Source organism: Lytechinus variegatus, chromosome 7 (assembly GCF_018143015.1).
Source record: "Lytechinus variegatus isolate NC3 chromosome 7, Lvar_3.0, whole genome shotgun sequence".
In the NCBI taxonomy this organism is placed as follows: Eukaryota; Metazoa; Echinodermata; class Echinoidea; order Temnopleuroida; family Toxopneustidae; genus Lytechinus; species Lytechinus variegatus.
Window position 1 is genome coordinate 39,352,960 of NC_054746.1, and position 20,621 is coordinate 39,373,580.

The following is a 20,621-nucleotide window of genomic DNA, read 5'->3' on the forward strand; positions in this document are numbered from 1 at the left end:
TATCTCAATCTCGCTTGCTGAACATTACAATCTTGTTTTTTTTTGCATATTCGTAATTATTGGGGGGCAAAATGATATGTTTGCCCCCCAATATTTTCATTGGTGGGGCGATAGCCCCCACCCTGCCCCCCAGGATCGACGCCTCTGGCCCTTTGGTAAAGCATTAATCCCCATTACCAGGTCCCTCGGAGAGGACCTTAATACGTTGGTCCTCTGGTTGCTTGCTTACAGGCATTCATAATTAATTAGCAATCAGGTAAAAAAAACAAACACCACCAACAAAAGGTGTTACATTATAATAAGCACTGACGTGACGATTTTAGATGTTTGGTGGCTGTGCATACTTGTTTCAGGTCGTCGTGCAATGCAACCATGAAACGATACAACCATTTTTTTTTTTATAAAGCTTACGGTTTTTTTTTTGCACACGACTTCGACTGAGAAGAGAGGTTTGGATGCCTCGGCAAATATTCTTCATTCGACTTCTTTCCACGGTAGCATGAACACTGTAGCTGTATGGCGTTACCTTCCACGTTTACGGCTTCAAAGTCTAACCATCCACTATACAGTCGTCATTTAAGTGCATTATTTAAAAAAAACAATTTACTGCCTCTTTGTGGACGATCACTAAACCATTTTGAAGTAACGTTCATCGCGTCTTAACAGTTTTAACATTATAGGCCTACATCTTTTGGATAAAGTACTAAATAAATATAAGTGACTGACCATCTCGGTGCTTGTAAGTTTGATGCGAATCACAAATTTTCCTTGCATTACACATTGCTCGGATATGTCAAGAGTCAAGGAAAATATTATGATGTTGAGGTGAGTGAACAACTACCTACCTGGTATTTAAAAACAGTATTTTTAAAATCTTTATTCATTTCCATGAAGTTTGAAATAGCGACAGCATAGGAACGCATTATAGGCAGATAGGGGAAATAAGCTCGGAGAAGGCAATGCCCACTCGTGACTTTATATTCTTATGTGATTCCTGCATCCAACCGATTCTGAACCTTATTTAGTTGTCATAATGTTAAAGGAATGAAACTGATTATATGACATGAAGGTGATAACTGAAAGTATGGATGTGAAAAGTGAAGGATCGTTAAACGTGAACACCAATCAATCTACTCTCCTAGAGGATGACTACGACTCCGGACCCATTCTTGATCGAATACCACTAATATGGGGTTATAGTTTGGTTATTATTATCACTATCGTAGGTAATCTGCTAGTGATCTTAGCCTACTGCCGCCATTCTCAGGTACGTGCCGTCCCAACCAATACACTCATCTTCAGTCTATCAATATCCGACTTCCTAATTGGTGTCATGGTATTGACCATCAATCTGCATTGGGTAGCCGAAGACTCCTGGATGTTTGGTGAGGTTGTTTGCAGACTTTGGTCAATTCTTGATTACACTGTAAGCTATATGTCAACGATGACAATCATGCTAATAAGTCTTGATCGTTTTTTATTAATGTATCAGAAGACTCGATACCGTACAGTGTGGACTCGTAAGAGAGTCACCATCATCACCCTGGTATGCTGGGCATTTAGCATCACCGTCTATGTCTGCATCGCATTTGCAATGACAGATGCAAACCTAGTGGATTTCCAAGATGAATGCGAACTAGAAATTGTGTACTTATTGCCTTTTACAATCGGTATTCTTATTTTCGAGTTTGGAATTCCACTACCAATCATCGTATTATTGAATATATCTGTATATTATCAGATTCATCAGCGATCACAGAATCTGCGAAGGTACAAATCCAACCTTGGTCTGCCTTCAACCGATCCACGCAATGATCAATCCCATAGTCAGATGCAAGGTATGTCACATGCAGCAGATCATTCTGATCTTCCTTCTGTATCCAATGTACACACAGATCGATGGGTAAAACCTTTGGTAGAAGTCTTAGGCAGTAGCAGGAATCAGTCCCGTCCACTCCCTGAAGTTAATGGTCCTTCGGGTTCTGGTCTCCAGACGAACCACAATCCAGGGACTCAACGTATAGCGACATATCGCCGTCACAAGCGTTTATTCGCCAGGCACAAGAAAGCTGCTTTGACGTTGTCCATATTGGTAGGGACGTTTCTTGCGTGCTGGCTTCCATACGAGATAGTGAGCATCCTACAGGCGATGTGCGGCGAGGATGATTGCTTCTCTGAGACAACATGGGAGGTGGTAAATGGTCTACTGTGGGGTAACTCTGCACTCAATCCTATCCTCTATGGCCTTACTAACCCAACATTGAGACGGAATATGATTAACTTTGGATGTCAACAACGCTGCCGCCGTCCGAGGGTTGGACCCTCATGAAGAATACAAAAAAGACTCTACCAATCACTGTGATGGTATTCTGCACACTTGGACCGTTTTGGTTGTGAAACTATATTTTATTGTATTTTGAAGACATTCTTCATCTGCACGTCAACATCTCTGCTATGTCTTGAGTTTCATCCATTTATCAATTTCGATTTAAATGTTTCTAGGTTGCTACAGCTACATTATTACTTAGTGGCCTATCATGGTCATGTGTCCCCCTCTTTACTAGTTTATCGAAGATGGTCTGGGTGCAAGAAAAAAAACCAATGTAACAGATAGAACTACCAGAGATATAGATACCAGAGGTAAAATGTGTAAAACATTAAATTGGTAAACATGGCAACAACAAAAAATTGCCGAGGTAAATTGGTAGAGGTGAAAGACCATACTTTTCCTCTGTCATTTCTTCCTCATTTTTCCTCTGATATTTCCAACCAAACTTAGAAGAGCATTGTGTGCTCTGCTTGGTGGTTTTAGTTTGATAATAACCAGCAACAATGATGAAAATGATGATAAAGATAACAACGATTAATATTATGGTAAGCAACTTATAAAGATAAAGATACTTAGTGATGGTAAAGAATCGGAACACAAAGTGGTATTGTAATACCTCGTTCCAATTGTCGGGTGATCCTTTACGACCGCCACGATTGGACTTTCGTAATTGATCACTAAAATTGTTGAACCATTCAGAACATTTCTACGATCTACATGATTACCACGGCTGATTTGATATGATCCGATAAGATCACTACATTACTCCACGATCAAGTACGTCGTTTGAAGGGTGGCGCAATTCGTGGCAGTTGGTATAAACGATGTCCATTCTTGAAATAAGCAAGCGCGCCAAATATTGTATGAAGTCTGACGGATAACTACACATTTTGTATTTAACAAAAATTCCAGTAAGCTTTTTATTGTATTATTTTGTTTTAAAACACATTTTCTGTAAAAATCTAAAGTGTATTACATGTTATGATTTTATTAGTAAAACACGTATCTATCATTACGACACTATCCCCATTCATTATGAACTTTGCATGTATATCACTTTGGTTGACAGCAAATCACATGTAAATGGTTTTGTAAATAGCAACCATGCACATTACACCGATTATATTATCAGTTTCTACAGACTCATTTTTTTAAATAGTCAACTAATTTTGCTTTCGTTAAATCGTAACCATGGCAACGAGGAATTACAAAAACATACCGAATAGATCCCCAGCACACACTGTCAAAAGGAACGTGTTTGACTATGCATTGCAATTAATTCACATTAAATATATAGCTTAAATTTGATTATTACCCTTATCAGACATCTGAGCTGGGCTCCGTAACATGAAGAATAGCGATCAATCGCTAAATGAACTGATCAATCCATATCAATGTTTCACGCGCATTTGGTTTAAAATGCTGTTCAGGGACCAATCAGTGCGGTTCTTTCATAATTTGCAATCCATCGCAAACCTTTGTCATTTAAATATTTGTATTACCCTATATTTTCTGAATATAGGGAAGGATATGTAGGCCTATATTATTTGTATTTTGCTCTGTCTCTGTGCGCAGTTGTGTGTATTTAAGATTTAAGTACCGTGTTCGTGGAAAATATGGCTGAAAAAAAATTCTGCGCCCCCCCCCCCCCCTGATTGGCGAAGACTGGATCCGCCCCTGATTTGCATCGATTTAACAAGGCACACATTATAAAATACGTACGTTAACCTGTGTCGCATATATTCGTAATTCCGAAGCTTCGTAATTCCGAAGGTTCGGTTATTCCGAAGGTTCGTATTTCCGAAGGTTCGTAATTCCGAAGGTTCGTCAATCCGAAAACGAAATAAGGTTCGTAATTCCGAAGGTTCGTCAATCCGAAAACGAAATAAGGATCGTAATTCCGAAGGTTCGTTAATCCGAAAACGAAATAAGGTTCGTAATTCCGAAGGTTCGTTAATCCGAAAACGAAATAAGGTTCGTTAATCCGAAAACGAAATAAGGTTCGTTAATCCGAAAACGAAATAAGGTTCGTTAATCCGAAAATTAAATAAGGTTCGTATTTCCGAAAATGAAAATTATTTATTTTGGTAACAAAAACGGTGTTGTCATTACAAGATTACACGATATTATGCAATGATAGTAATAACGATCGATGATACATGCGTGTGTTGTGGCCAAAAGCATGTATTTCATTAAGAATAGGCGCCCTAATCAAGCATAGGCTAATTTCGATTTTATCTGAGCAATTGCTGCCTAAGCAAATGGTTTAAAGATGCAGGGATCAAGTGTGTTGGTCGCGTGCGAGTAACCTCTGGATAATAGGATTTGTATTGGAGGGGATGTAATTTTTAATAACAGCTACTGCTGGTAATAAAAATAATACTAATAATGATCCTTGTGAGATGTTGAAAGCGCGAATCGCAAGCTCAAACTAGTAGACATTTCTTGTAACAAGACGTGAACTTAAACATTCTGAGCATCTTTTGTAATGGTGAGAAAGATGTGTATCTTTCTAAAGAATTAACTCGAGGGCGAGCTGTAATTTGTTTATATACTGACCTGGCCAGACTGGTATAGAAAATGTATCTTCAGGATAAACAAAACTAGCAAAAATCATTGAAAAGCTGGAGAGCTCTCACACAGTGCAACCTGAGGCGCCACTTCAAAATCAATTAAATGATCAGTTGTCAATCCAATTTTTTTTTAGTTCTTGGAGGAAAAAATTGAATAAACCTAATTTCATATAATAAAATACAAAAGAACAAGTGGGGATGTGACATCATCAGCCCACCTTATGAATATTCATGAGGACTGTTTTCACAAAATATTGCTAAACTTTAGAATTCAATAACTTTGTTGTTTGTTATCCAATTTGATGGAATTTTCGGCATTTTGCTCAGTGAATTCTATTCTATGTATTAAGATATAAATATTTTCAGCCTGGACCATCCCTTTAAGGAAAATAGGCAAAACGAACCCGTTAACGCTCTCAATTAGCTTCTTGTTATATACACAGTACCATAATGATAATAGTAATGCGGGCGCAGACCCTCGTAATAATTATGTATAGGGATCGTGCAATAACAGCATATATCAACCCATTGGCGAGTTTGTAGTTCCCGCTTACCCTTCCCCCATAACAATAAATCTCTGCACACGCTTCCCTAGAAACACCCGACATTATTGCATGCAATTATTGGGGCTTTAATCTAGGCAAAAATTAGGTCTCCAGCACTTTTTGAGCATTCAGATCATATTGCAAATTAACGATACGCTTGGCATGCTTACTCAAAATATCAAATTCTAGCTATCACGCACAACATGATATGTCTGTACTACGAGAGAGAAAAACAAAACATTAATTTTAGAACTGATGTAAAAAGTTTGAAAAAGAAATTGTAATTATATAAATCGATTCATTTATATATGACAATTTTTATATACGGTACTATTCTGGCCGTGACGTTATAATCAATCTGAGTTGAAGCCGAAAGATTTTGTTCAGTTTTGCATTTCAACGAATTTAAGATCAGTTTACTTTTTTCCAACTTTCTAAATACATGTATGGAAATATCGCTTCCGAATTACTTCCATTTAGAACCACATTTCGTGATTTACCCTTTCGAAACCAATTCAAAAGCAAAGAAAGCAAAATATTCTCTGCTGCGTAAAATTAATGTTAATTTCTTATATTGTGAACATGAAACTCCCTTTTCACTTCGCGATATATACAATATTTTGCTTACTACTCTACGCCCCCTCCCCGAATGGGACAAACAGAATATATGTAATAATCCGTTTAAAATTACATTAAAAGGGCATGTCTTGTCACTGTGTAAGCCTTGAAAGTGCAATATTCATCCGGAATAATCACTATTGTATTCACCAAGGGTAAGAAATAAAAAGTAATCATGTCAGGCAGTTGTAATCCGAATTGATTATTTAAGCACATGAAGCCATTAACAGCTTAAAATCATACCCGTGTAATGTACATACGATAGACATTTCACAAGAAGAATGATGGCCAGGGCGTTGTAATAATAAAGCTGTAATGGTTAATATTTATGTCTTTTTATCATGTTTGAAAATATAATAGAATGAAATGTTAATATTGGAAATACTGACAAGGGAGTACGTGAGAGTGAAAAGGGGTGCTACAAAAAAAGAAGTATTGAATTATAAAAGAGGAGGTCCGATCACCAAATTGACACGAACATAGATTTTTGTGGTGAAAGTTTGCAAGCAATACTCCATTATTTGCTGATATGAACATGCCATCATGCTGTACTCTGGACTGTTATTTTCTTTAAAGATCAAGTCCTTCGCAGAAAATTGTTGATTTCAATAAAGTCAAACTAGCATAACACTGAAAATGTAATCAAAATCCGATGTAAAATAAGAAAGTTGTGACATTTTAAAATTTCGCTTATTTTTCACAAAATGATATGCACATGAGACAGACGATGTTGTCTCTCACTCACATTTAAGAATTTAAGAAGGTAATAACTTTCTTATTTTACATTAGATTTTGATGAAAAGTGATATACTTAACTGTTGGATTTTTCTCTTTTTATTAAAAAAAGAATTTGTTGGGATAGACTTGTCCTTTAAATTCTGTTTAAATGTGGACACGAGGTCGATTGGAAAATCATTATCTTTTTTAGATAGAATTTCATGATTAAAATCCTTATTGGTTGAATTCTCAGGATTCACTCATTAAGAAGACCCATAATTTTCTAATCATGTAAAAATTGTTTGTATATATTGTGATCCTCGATGATTCTCCAATAAAAATATAATAAAAAAAAAAAAGAAGACCCATAATTATTCCGCCGTTTAACAATTTATTCAATAATCTCTAATGTGGTTCGTCAAACCAGCTTACACTGAATGCCAAATAGGCATAAGGCCTATATAATGATGAGAAAACAACTTGACTTTACAATTTCATTCTAATTTCATATGATTTTGCTACCCTGTACGAATCCCGTGTTATTGGATTGCTACAAATCTATAATGGAGATGAATACAAAGAATTTTTGTAGGCCTAATTTTCCCACTTGCGATTATGCCGATACCATATGCCCCATCCCCGCCTTCAGGGAATTCTACTTAATAGTCGAGATTCATTTTGTTGTATTGCTTTCTGTTGGAATGGTGAATAAAAAACGTCCATGATGGTGACGAATTATTGTATCATTGTTTATTCGTTTCTGAAGTCAGAATGGAAAGAGAAAATTTGTGTTTCTTACTATTGATACCAGGTAAGATCCATGTATGTGGTGTAAGATAAGTGAAGTCAGAATGAAAGGAATGAATTTCTTGTTTTTGTTTTTTCAAATTCATGTTTGATATCAGGCTAGATCCGTGTATGTGGTGTTAAATAGGTTGTAGGGCAGAAACAAAGTGAAAGAAACAGGACCTCATCAGATATTTTTTTGTGATGCCACATACGAGCTGCTCTCTTACATGTATATAATATTATCTGTCATTCTTGGATGGATCACACATCCATTAATTTGTTTCCATCAAATATTTTACCTTAAAAAGGGAAAGGAATGTGACATTCGTGTCGTAGAAATGTAACGCAGTGGTGCAAATAGACTGTGGGGGGGGGGGGGGTAACGGGGCTCGGCGTAAAAATGGCAGAGGTAAAAATGGCAAAGGTAAAAGTGGCGGAGGTAAAAACGGCAAAGGTAACAATGGCAGAGGTAAAAATGGCGGAGGTAAAAATGGCAAAGGTAAAAATGGCAGAGGTAAAAATGGCAAAGGTAAAAAAAAGGTGTGCACCCGCACATCCCTCCCCCACCATAGAAAAATAATTGCCCCCCCCCCCACACACACAAACACTTCTTAAAAGATTGTGGTAAGGTCCCTGTGCAGTTCCCCTTGTCAACGCACACGCATATTTTCGTGATTCTAGTAAAAGAAGATATGCGACGAGAGCAAACATTACACTTGCAATACATAAAATGATATTCATTAAAAAACTGAGAATGATGGAAATAACGATTTTCCGACAATCCTCATCAAAACCCCCGAATCGTGTGTAAAGTGGAGTGTGCGCAGACATGGAACACTATTTTTTTATCAATCTGAAAATGACTGGCCGAGGTTTTTTTTTTCAAGAAAATCTCATAATTTTATGACATTTTTTGGGTACACTTACTCATTAGAATATAACGGGAACCTTATCAACTCCATTTTTTGTAAATAAAGATGAATAAAGAAGAATTCATGTTAAATCTCAAGTTAAATTTTTAGGTGCGCAGACATATGGGCCCCTTCATACATATCTTGTTGGAAGAAAAGGGGGTGAGAACTAAATATGAATGTGAGTGGACTCAACAGGATTATTTCCTTGACTGAATCAAGCGCCTTTTTAACAATTGAAATTGGAGCTAAAGCTGCATGGGTCCGCCATTTTAATAGTCAACTGGATTACTGCATGGGGCCGCTTGCACGAAAGGGTCTTTCCAAGGACCGTCTTTCGTGTCTTTTATGATGCACTGTAAACAAATAAATTGTTAGCTAGCGTGTAAATCAACTTGTATACAATTTTATGATAATCATATCACATCATATTATAAACAAAGATTTCGTTTACTTTAATGGATGAATAAAATATCTTTGCAAGTAATTTATTTAAAATGCGTTTCACATGGCGCATCATAAATGGGAGACACGAAAGACGGTATTCTTGCAAAGACCATTTCGTGCAATCGGTCCTTGGCGTGTTACAATGCTGTATACCTAATACCATGGACCAATAAAGAGATGGACATTCATCGATTATAATGAATTCACTAGTAGGTAATTGTTATTGTCATATGAATAACATTCTCTTCATATTAGTCTACTTTGGTTCTATTGTCACCGTGAGAAGGGCCTGCTAAAGCAGTTTACAAAAATACGCACAGTAGATAATAAATCACTGAAATCATGCATCGATGTGCAGTTCTTGCTATAACCTTTGGAAATCTTAGCACCACGCACGTGTTTTATTTGGGGAAATGTCTGCCTATTTTAATATTGAGGCATATTTGTATGTATCATCTCTTCAGATCTTGTCATCTGATTAACTCTTCGAAAAGATGTAGAAAATACGAGATCCAAGATCTTGCCATCTGATCATCTCTTCTAAAAAAAATATAGCTCTGACGAGATGCAAGATCTTGTCATCTTATCTCTCCCATGGCATGTAAACATGACGAGATCCGAGATCTCGTCATTATCCCTTTCCCTAAGACATGTAAGAGATGTAGACATGGTGGGATGATTATTTGAACTTCTGGGTGGCACTTTTAAGCTTCCATAGTTTTGTGATTGATTGTTTACCATTTCAAATTCCAAGTTCCAAAGTTTCTCCATAACACTCCAGATCATACATGGCACATAACGTGTATAAATCCTTTAAAAAAGGGGGGGGGGCTGAGATCCTTGTGTGAACAGATCGAATATCATATTTTATATCACTTTAGTCGTCTGCTTCTCGAATTTGCTGCTCTAACTATGAAGTATATTAACTGAAAGGCATATACTGAAATAGGGCATGAGCAAACAGACATCAAGACCGGGGACGTCAGAGTCACGGAATGATTGCTATTATCGCAACACCTGTATGTTCTCATTAAGATGCACATAACTGGGGACCGTTTCATGAAAGTTGTCAGCACTGACGAGTTGTCTTTCTCCGACAGTTACCAGAGTAACAGTCAGAGGCAAATGCCTTTCAGCCAATCAAAGCCAAAGATTTTCACTGAAAAAATGACAGCACTAACAATTTAGTCAGTGCCGACAACTTTCATGAAACACCCACCAGGTGACGGTGACTATCATTGGATCAAAGAAATGATCGCTCTCAAGTTCCAAATTTCAAGTCAGAAGTGTTCCCATCTTATATAACACATACAGTACATGCTAATTGTCGTTCAATATACAAATTCACTCGTATACATAAAATTAATTTCGAATTTCTCAGTCTTGTGCGCAGTGAGGACGCATACTATGGTGGCCCTGAAGGGACATCGCATGGCATCGCATAAAGGACAGATCAGTGGAATATTCACGACGAAATTGGCGACGAATTCACGACGTCGCCAATTTCGTCGTGAATTTCGTCGTCAATATTCAAATTTGCGACGAAATTGGCGACGTCGTGAATTTCGTCGTGAATATTCGCGATTTGGTCTATATGCGATGTCCCTTCAGGGCCACCATACCATGCAGACTTGCAATTTACTAAATGAATGTAGACCCTGTTGTGAGTGGACAATTAGCAGTTTCAACCCGCATACCGCCCAGGCAAGCAAAACAAATTCACGACGAAATTCACGACGTCGTGAATAATTCGCGACGAAATTCACGATGTCGCGAATTTCGTCGTGAATTTCGTCGTGAATATTCGCGATTTGGTCTATATGCGATGTCCCTTCAGGGCCACCATAGGACGCAGGCTGAGTTGAATCATAAACGCACGCGAGATTTTTTAAATCTATAGACACTCATATTATTGTATATTGAACTCCCTAGCATGCACTAATTACACAAGAAATATTTTTTTTATATGAAACATAATTTGCTTATAATTTTTTTTGTGTTCATCATTCATGGTGCTCGCATTGTCTCTTTAATGAGATAATCCTGTTGTATTGAAACATGCCGTTTTCAAGTCAATATAGGCCTACACCAAAAATTTGTCCTCGCACTTCGACTTATCATTGTTTCATATAGTGTCATAATTATGCTTCTTTTTCATGACTTCTTAAAGTGAATACCCTATTTTAATGTCTGAATGTTAAACATTCCCATTCCATATGCTTAGTGGATTGGTGATACATGTCTGCTCTTCATGAATGTCTAAAACATTATTTAAAAGATGTCGCTTAATTCATTCGCGCTTCTCGCTCGAACCATTTGGTTGGTGAAATACGTATGGTCTTAGTGAATTCCTACAAACAAACCTTAGAATGCCCCTCTTCAGGTCTGAATTTCAAAAATGTCCAGCTAGCGCGTCGCGCTCGCAATATTTAATCAGTGGGATATATATAATGTTCATTATTTCAATGAATACAGGAATTGTAACAAGTGCTTGGCGCTCGCATTAGATGATTATGGTGAGATAAGTATGTTCTTCATGAACTACTAAAAACAGATATCAAAATGTCCCTGTTTGGTGTCAATAAAAAACATGAAAAAAAAATCAGCTCGTGCTTCGCGCTCGCATTGTTTGTTTAGTGAGACAGGTATCATCATTACAAAAATTTGCTTATAATGTTCCTGTTTATATGCCCGTCCTACGGGACGTATCATGGTATCACGCACGGTGTCCGTCAGTAATTGTCTTTCCGCCTGTCTGTGCCCGTCCGTTTCCTTGTAAACGCGATAACTTTAGTTAAACTTAACTTAGGCTCGCATAATTTGGTTGGTCTGATACTAGCATAAATCCCAGAATGTCTTTAGATTTGAAGTCAAAAGGTCAAAGGTCAAGGTCATATTGACATGTTTTCATCTTACACTTCTGTAGTCTTACTTCAGTTTAAATGGTAATTATAATAATAGGCATATATACACACAAAAAAAAAAAACAGGGTACACTGTAAAAAAATGAAGTGCTAATTTAGCACTTACAGTGCTTGTATAGTGACTGCACTACGAGTGCTGATTTTGTAGTATTTGAACTAGAAAATCCGCTCGTAGTGCAGTCACTATATACAAACACTGCAAGTGCTTGATAAGCACTTCGTTTTTTTACAGTGTAAGACATAAAATATCAACGTAATACAAAAACATGGAAACACTATTGATCATCTTATTATTAATGGTAAAAAAAATAGATAGGTCTACATGAATAAGAAGGGTAGGTATACTTACAACCTTATCAACTACAGTATATAAACAATTGCAAAAAACAAGTAGGGCTGAGAGTTATGAATGATGATAGACAGATAATAATTGTGATGTAAATTACTGAATTAATATAAGTTCAGGGATGGGATGATTATGACATATTACATATAGCTTTTTTCACAGAAACTTAAATACACCTAAGGATTTATCATTTTGGAAATTTGTGGGTAATTTTTTCCATACTTTGGCACCGGCATATTTTAGAGATTGACAAAAGAGTTGAATATTAGGTTTGGTGGTACATCATTAAGGGAGTTAGAATTACACTGTAAAAAATGAAGTGCTAATTTAGCACTTTCAGTGCTTGTATAGTGACTGAACTATACGAGTGCTGATTTTCTAGTTTGAATTTGAACTAGAAAATCAGCACTCATAGTGCTATACTAATATCCATCATGAAATGCTCCCACCGATATTATGATTTATTGATCCATAACATATTCAATGAATTTATTTATAAAAAAAAAGAGATAGGCATGTTACTAATGGGATGGTGCAGGTGCTTCAGAAATGCAATAATACGAACATATTCGTATTTTCGTATCGTTATATTCATGAAAAGTATTGCACTATAGCCCATTATAGTATCGTGATTCGCATCTCAGTTCCTCATTAAATTCTATCATTAGCGTGATTCCATCTTTCAGTTCAATACCATTAATGTACTGCATAATTATGTTGCTTACACGAAGGTTCCAGATGAATAACATGGTGGAAATTAAGGTTCTAATGAAGCATCTGTTTTGACGAGTGACTAACAATAGCCTGCTGGGGCTGGGGGAAGGTAGCGTAATTTTTGATGGGGGGGGGAATGGGAGCGAGCGAAACGACCGAACAAAAAATTGACATTTTTTTATACAAAAATAAAATTGTGTGATATAGATTTTGACTATTCAGAATATGATATCATACTCTCCACTCCCCCCCTTTTTTTCCTTTCTGATATCCTATTCTCTAATCGAGCAGTTTTATAACACTTAAACTGACTAAGATCTTCTGACTGATCATATCAGCTCATAAACTCATTATTGCATTATCATGAAAACGAATGAATGCTCAGGAACTCAGGGTACAAACAATTTTCGATTACCAAAATGTTACTAAACCAGTCTGGAAAGAACAGTGAAATACTTTTAAATAAAAATGCTTTCCGTCATATTGTTAAGAATGAGAGTGCTGGAAAATCTCAATACATTTATCAATGTGTTTGTGTTCTACATTTCTACATTTGAATAAAGACATATGTCACCATGAGATTGAGAGCCGCCATGTTGAATCATCTGAAAGAGCTTTGGACCAACGACCAGTTTGTCATTGCTCTGAACTAAATACGAAGCTGAAAGAATTACAAAGTCAAGTGAAATCCCTTTCTTCATGTTCTTCGTGTATTGACACGTTATTGTCTGCTCATTCATCTCTTGACAATGATCGTATTAACAACATCACCGACGACTCTGATAAAGACAATAAAAATCAAGATCCGATCAAATCTCCTACCTTTGTACCCAGTGGAGATGTCAATAACCCCTTTCATCCACTTTTAGAATTACAGTATTAACCTCATTAATCTCATTGAAGATCTTTTTGCTCCTAGGCAGATCCAGTGGGGGGGGGGCGAGTGGCCCGCCCCCCCCCCCCTATTGGCGGAGCAAAAAAAAGGAAAAGAGAGGAGAAAGAAAGAGGAGGAAGGCGATTGAATAAAAAATATTAAAATGAGGGGAAGACTTGGAAAATAAAAATAATCTTTCATGTCACTATATAAAAGTGAGGCATATTGTTGAAGCCACAGTAAGAATTACAATAAAACAGCGCCAAAACCAAATTAGGGTTGAATCAGCCTTTGATGATATTTAATAATTATATTCCATCTTTTTCTCGACTTGTTCTCGTCTTTATTCCACACAGCAAAAACTGTGGTGTTAACCGGTGTACATAGAGGACCTCACCAGTTATTTTACACCGGTGTTAAATTGGCGGTGTTAGTTTTACACCTATAGGTGTTATTACAACACCTTTGGTTGTTACATTTACGCTGTTTGGTGTTATGTTTAATCTCTAGGATGTAATTTTAACACCTCAGGGTATGATCCTCTATTAACACCAATTGATGTCAGTTTTAACACCACAGTTTTTACAGTGCAGGAGTAAAGAAAAAAGGGGGAAATGGAGAGAAGTGAAATAATGATATCATACTCTAAATAGTCAAAATCTATATCACACAATTTTAGTTTTGTATAAAAAAATGTCAATTTTTTGTTCGGTCGTTTCGCTCGCTCCCATTCCCCCCCCATCAAAATTACGCTACCCTCCCCAGCCCCAGCAGGCTATTGTTAGTTACTCGTCAAAACAGATGCTTCATTAGAACCTTAATCAATCTAAACATGATATTTTCCACCATGTTATTCATCTGGAACCTTCGTGTAAGCAACATAATTATGCAGTACATATAAATGTTAATGAACTGAAAGATGGAATCACGTTATTGATAGAATTTAATGAGGAACAGAGGATACGAATCACGATACTATAAAGGGATAGTGCAATACTTTTCATGAATATAACGATACGAAAAATACGAATATTTTCGTATTATTGCATTTCTGAAGCACCTGCACCATCCCATTAGTAACATGCCTATCTCTTTTTAAAAAAATAATAGATAAATTCATTGAGAAGTATATCGAAAAATTTATCATTATATGGATCTGTCAGTTGTATTTCAGCCAATCAAAATCAAGGAAAGTTGTTAACAACCTGTCTGTCAACTTGTCAGATTGCAAGTGTGATGAAACGCTCCCCCTTTCTTTCAGAATGACGATCAGTGTGAGAAGGGGGGGGGGTTACATAGGCAGCGGAAGCGGGAGGGGGGACACATCCCCCTAAATTTCAGGTGGGGGCAGTCTCCCCCCCCCCCCCTCTCTCTAAGAAAGAAAGTTAAGGGGAAAAAGGGAGAAAGGATGGAAGAAAGGAATAAAGAAAGAAAAAAGTGTAGGCCTACGGAACATTTGAAACAAGAAAATTTGAAATCTATAGGCCTATAGAATAGCGAAAAATAACAATTTTCACTATGGAAAATATTACACAAAGTTCAAAATTGTTTCTTAATTTGCTTTTGTTACGAAAAAAATATTGACGAGCAAAAATTTTTGTTCGCACCAAAATGAAATCTCTCCATTACAGAAATTTGGGAATTGGTTTAATATCCTTCATAATTTTCATAAGGGATTTTCTTGAAGGAATTTGACGAATACATTATGTGAAATATCACTATGTCCAGGAAAATTGGTGTTATTAGGTGATTTCAATGTCCATTGGGAAGACATGAATAAAAATGATGTGCTTCACATGAGGAACACCATCTCTTCGGCTGGGTTCATTCAGCATGTCCAAGGCCCAACCCACAATCTTGGTCATACTTTAGATCTAGTTTTTACCAGAGATGATTCAGTTATCTTACAGTGTCACACATTTGACACTTGTATTTCTGATCATTATATGATTCATTTTTTACTGGCTCATCAGAAATCTGACCCAGTCTCTGTTACTTCTTCCGTACGTAATTACCGCAAGATTGATAAAGCTCAATTCAGTAGTGCTTTACTTGACTTAGTTTCATCTCAACCAGAAGATTTAGATAATGTGTCTCTCTTTGACAGGTATGTTTCTGGCGTCACTAAGGTACTGGATACCTGTGCACCATCTTCAACCAAGTCCCGCCCTCTGAAGCGACGTAGACCCTGGTTTAATCAGTCTGTACTTGTTGCTCGCCAGCACCGACGTAAAGCAGAACGTAAATGGCGTAAAACACGGCTAGAGTCAGATCGCACATTGTTCATAGAAGCTAATAGGAATGTATGCCAAATCATTGATACCGCTAAAGAAGATTTCTTGAAAGATAAGTTAGGTTCGTGTTGTGTCAAGGAGGTATATCAGATCATTCATTCACTTTTAAACAAGAAGTCGAATCAACTTCCCTTATATGAATCTGCAGCCAGATTAGCTCATCAATTCTCTTCGTTTTTTGTCAACAAGATAAGGAGAATAAGAGCTGAACTTGATTCATGTACTGTACCTGTTAACATTCAGTTTAGTGATATTGAAAACCAAAATATTCCACTTTTCACAGAATTTCAGGTACTTTCTCAGTCAAATGTATCTAGAATCATTATGTCTTCTGCTACTAAATCCTCTCGTCTTGACCCCATTCCTACATGGATTTTGAAAGAAAACATCGTTCATTTATTACCATTGCTTACAAATGTAATCAATCAATCTCTTTCCACATGTATTTTCCCTGATCAAGCACATTCAGCAATCATCAAACCTTTTTTGAAGAAATCAGGGTTGGATGTTAATGATATCAGTAATAGACCGGTCTCAAACTTATCATTTCTAGGTAAACTCATCGAGAAGGCGGCATGTACTCAACTAGCTGATCTGAATCTAATAATATTCTTGATCCTCTCCAATCTGCCTATAGGCCAGGTCACAGCACCGAGTCTGCTCTGATCAAAGTAAAAAATGACATCATGTTTTCTCTCGACTCTAATAATGTAGTTTTCATGGTGCTGTTCGATTTATCTGCCGCGTTTGATACAATAGATCATAACATTTTCATATCCCGGTTATTCAATAGAATAGACATTAGGTCCACAGTCTTATCCTGGTTCCAATCATACCTGTCTGGATGGACTTCTCAAGTTGATATTGATGGCACATTGTCAAATCCCATAACTCTAGAATTTGGACTCCCTCAGGGGTCAATAGTCGGACCCATAGGCTACTCAATATATACTCTTCCAGTTGGTGATATCATCCGAAATCACTGTATCAATTATCATTTTTACGCTATACAATTATATGTTTCTTTTGATCCGAAGACTCCCGGAGCTCTCAATAATGCACTGGTTAAACTCCAGAATTGTATATCAGATATAAGACAGTGGATGATAGTGAATAACTAAAACTAAACGACAATAAAACTGAATTTTTTGTTGCGGCCTCTACTTATAACTTGCGCAATCTTCCAAATGTTCAACTTGATGTTGATGGTACACTCATTAGACCGTCAGAAAAAATACGAAACCTTGGTGTCATATTTGATTCCCGCATGTCAATGTCGTACCATATCTCTCATATCTGTAGCACAGTCACTTTTTATTCAAGGAACATTTCTAGAATCAGAAGGTTTATTGACCAGTCTGCCTGTCACAATGCTGTTCGTTCATTGGTTCTGTCTCGTATCGATTATTGCAATGGGCTCCTTTCTACAATTCCCTCTAATCAATTAGTCCGTGTTCAACGACTACAAAATTGGGCATGCAGGACGATTAACTTTACAGGTTTCCCGTGATCATCCTTCCCAACCACTTTTTAATTCTCTTCACTGGCTTCCTTTTAAACAGAGAATTACGTTCAAATTACTCTTGATTGTCTACAAAACATTGAATAAACAGGCTCCACAGTATTTAGGTAACTGCTTGAACCTTTATACACCAACTAGAGCTCTTAGATCGGCCAGTGATCACCTTCGCCTGACATATTCATTAACTCGTACATTAGCTGGTGACAGAACTTTTACGGTGTCGGCTTCAAAATCCTGGAATGACCTGCCACTAATAATTAGACAGTCTCCATCATTAGCAATCTTCAAAAAGTCATTAAAAACTCATCTCTTTCATACTTTGTAATTTTTTATATATTACATCTTATCAATTCATTGTAAGCGCTTTGGGCCTAATGGGAAAAGCGCAGTACAAATAATAAGCAATAATAATAATAATAATTCAATATCATAAGAAATATAACGAATAGTAGTTAAAAGACTGGAAACACAAAAATATTGAAAAAAAAAGATTTGCATCTGAAAATGCACGCAACTTTCGAAGCCTAAAAAAATGGATGTTCTTTGTTGCCTGGTCTTATACCTTAAAAAAATATTAATGGAATTAAATTGACAATTTTGGAATGTTGATTTCAGATGAATATTTTTTTCTTATAAAATACCGTCTGGAAATATCAGAATTCTTAAGCTGCCAGGGGATTTGCTCCCTGGATCCCACCCGCTCGAAGAAAAATAAAGAAGAATAACAATATAGCAAGATGAAAAAAAAAGAAAAAAAGTGAATAAATTAAGGGAAGGGGAATAATAGAGGGAAAAAAGTCGGCTCCATAAAAATAAAAGTATTTCTCGCGCTTGAATAAAATGTTTAGTTACATGCATCCTTTTCATAATTACCAAAAGGCAGAATTTAAAAATGTTTAGTTCGCGCTTCGAGCTCGCATACAATGTTTAGTTAGACATCCCTCCATTTCATGATTACCAAAAGTGCTTAGAATGTCTAAATTTAAGTTAAGAATATCAAAGTTTTCAGCTCGCGCTTCGCGCTCGCATGAATTGTTTTTAATATATATTCATCCTAGCTGTTTAGGGTCACAAAAAGTGCTTAGAATCACAAGTTGCGGGTCGGAATATCAAAAGTTTTCAGCTCGCGCTTCGCGCTTACCTAAAATGCTTTTTATTTAGATACCCATCTTGTTCATGATTACTAAAAGTGTTCCAGAAATGTCCAAATCTTAGGTCAGAATATCGAAACTGTTCAGCTCGCGCTTCACGCTTGCATCGATTGTGTAGATATCCATCCTGTTCGTGTTTTTAAAAAAGAAAGCTAGAATGTCCTGTTTCGTGTCGGAATATATATATGTTCTCTTCATCCATTTCTTTACAATATTTAAATAAAAGAGTTGCCAAAGCTGTTGTACAGTATAGCTTCACACACACACACACACACACACACACACACATATATAGATATATATATATATATATATATACATATATATATTACATATATGCCTCATTCTATAACCCATTAAAACACTTTAATTCTTGTGTGTAAGCCACACTCCGGCTACCAATAAAGTTTTAAGTATTTACTAGTAGAGGGGAGAGTGGCCTATATAAAAGAACAAAAGTGAGACATTGTTGAAGTCACACCCCACGGTAAGAATTACAATAAAAAGCACCCAAATCAAATTAGGGTTGAATCAGCCTTTGATGATAGTAAATAATCAAATTCCATCTTTTTCACGACTTCTTCTCGTCTTGATTCCAGATGTTACCGATGGGAGGGGGACGCTTGGGGCCATCCCATAATTCTTTTCACAAGACAAACAGGAGTAAAGAAAAAAAAAGGAGGGGGAGAAGTGGAGAGTAGTGATATATGATATTCATATTCTGAATTATCAAAATCTATATCACACAATTTTATTTTTGTATAAAAAATGTCATCTTTTTGTTCGGTCGTTTCGCTCGCTCCCAACTTTTTTTCTCCACATCAAAATTACGCTACATCTCCCAGACCCAGCAGGCTATTGTTAGTCACTCGTCACAACAGATGCTTCATTAGCATGATTAGAACATGTTTTCCATCATGTTATTCATCTGCCTTTCAAAAAAAAACATAATTGCTAGTTGCTCTTTCTCTCAGCTGGCGCCTTCGTGCAAGCGACATACAGTACACAATTTTAATGATCTGAAAGATGGAATCACGCTTATGATAAAAAGAAAACGCGTCATGTTATATTAGTGCAATTTTTCATATAAGTTTATGGTACGAAAATACTGTATTTTGACTTTCTAAAACATCTGCACCATTCATTAGTAACGTGCCTATCCTTTTTTTTAAATAAATACTATAAGAAAATGTCATGGATCAAGAAATATCAGTGGGAGCATTCCATGATGGACACTAATTATCAAACCGAAGAAGCATATCAAAAATTATCATTATATGGAACTGTCAGTTGTATTTCAGCCAAACAAAATCAAGGAAAGTTGTTTAAAGGACAGGAGGTCCACCCAACAAGAATTTCTTTTGAATAAAAAGAGGAAAATCCAACAAGCATAACACTGAATACTCTCACCCGGCTGCAAAATAAGAAAGTTAAGTTTCACAAAACAGTGACATGCACATCCTGTTCGATTGTGCAAATGAGGAGACTGATGACGTATTCCACTCACTATTTATTTTTTGGAGTTTACTACATAAAAATATGAAATATTCTTATTTTCTCCTCTTGTCAAGTGAAATAACAATTAATTCCTCCCTGGAAAGTTGGTACTATATGTCAAATATGCAAAATGAAATATTGTATAATTCAAACAATAAAAAACAAAAGAACTTGATGAAGGACATCATCGACTATCTCATTTGCATGTCACTGAATTGTGTATATCTCTGTTTTGTGACAAATAACATAACTTTAGATATCATAACTTTCTTATTTTAGCCGGATTTTGCTGAAATTTTCAGAGTTTTAGGCCTATGCTAGTTCTATTTTTCTGTTTATTCCAATCAACATTTCCCGGGGTGGACTAGAC

At 36.4% G+C, this 20,621-nt stretch overlaps 1 protein-coding gene across 1 annotated transcript; it reads left to right on the forward strand.

The window, feature by feature from the left end:
• Positions 1-455: 455 nt before the first annotated feature.
• LOC121418019 (muscarinic acetylcholine receptor M5-like) lies at positions 456-3,780 on the forward strand. The gene has a single exon (XM_041611721.1). It carries the CDS (start codon positions 1,064-1,066, stop codon positions 2,327-2,329), a length of 1,266 nt encoding a protein of 421 aa, XP_041467655.1. The 5' UTR covers positions 456-1,063; the 3' UTR covers positions 2,330-3,780.
• Positions 3,781-20,621: the final 16,841 nt, after the last annotated feature.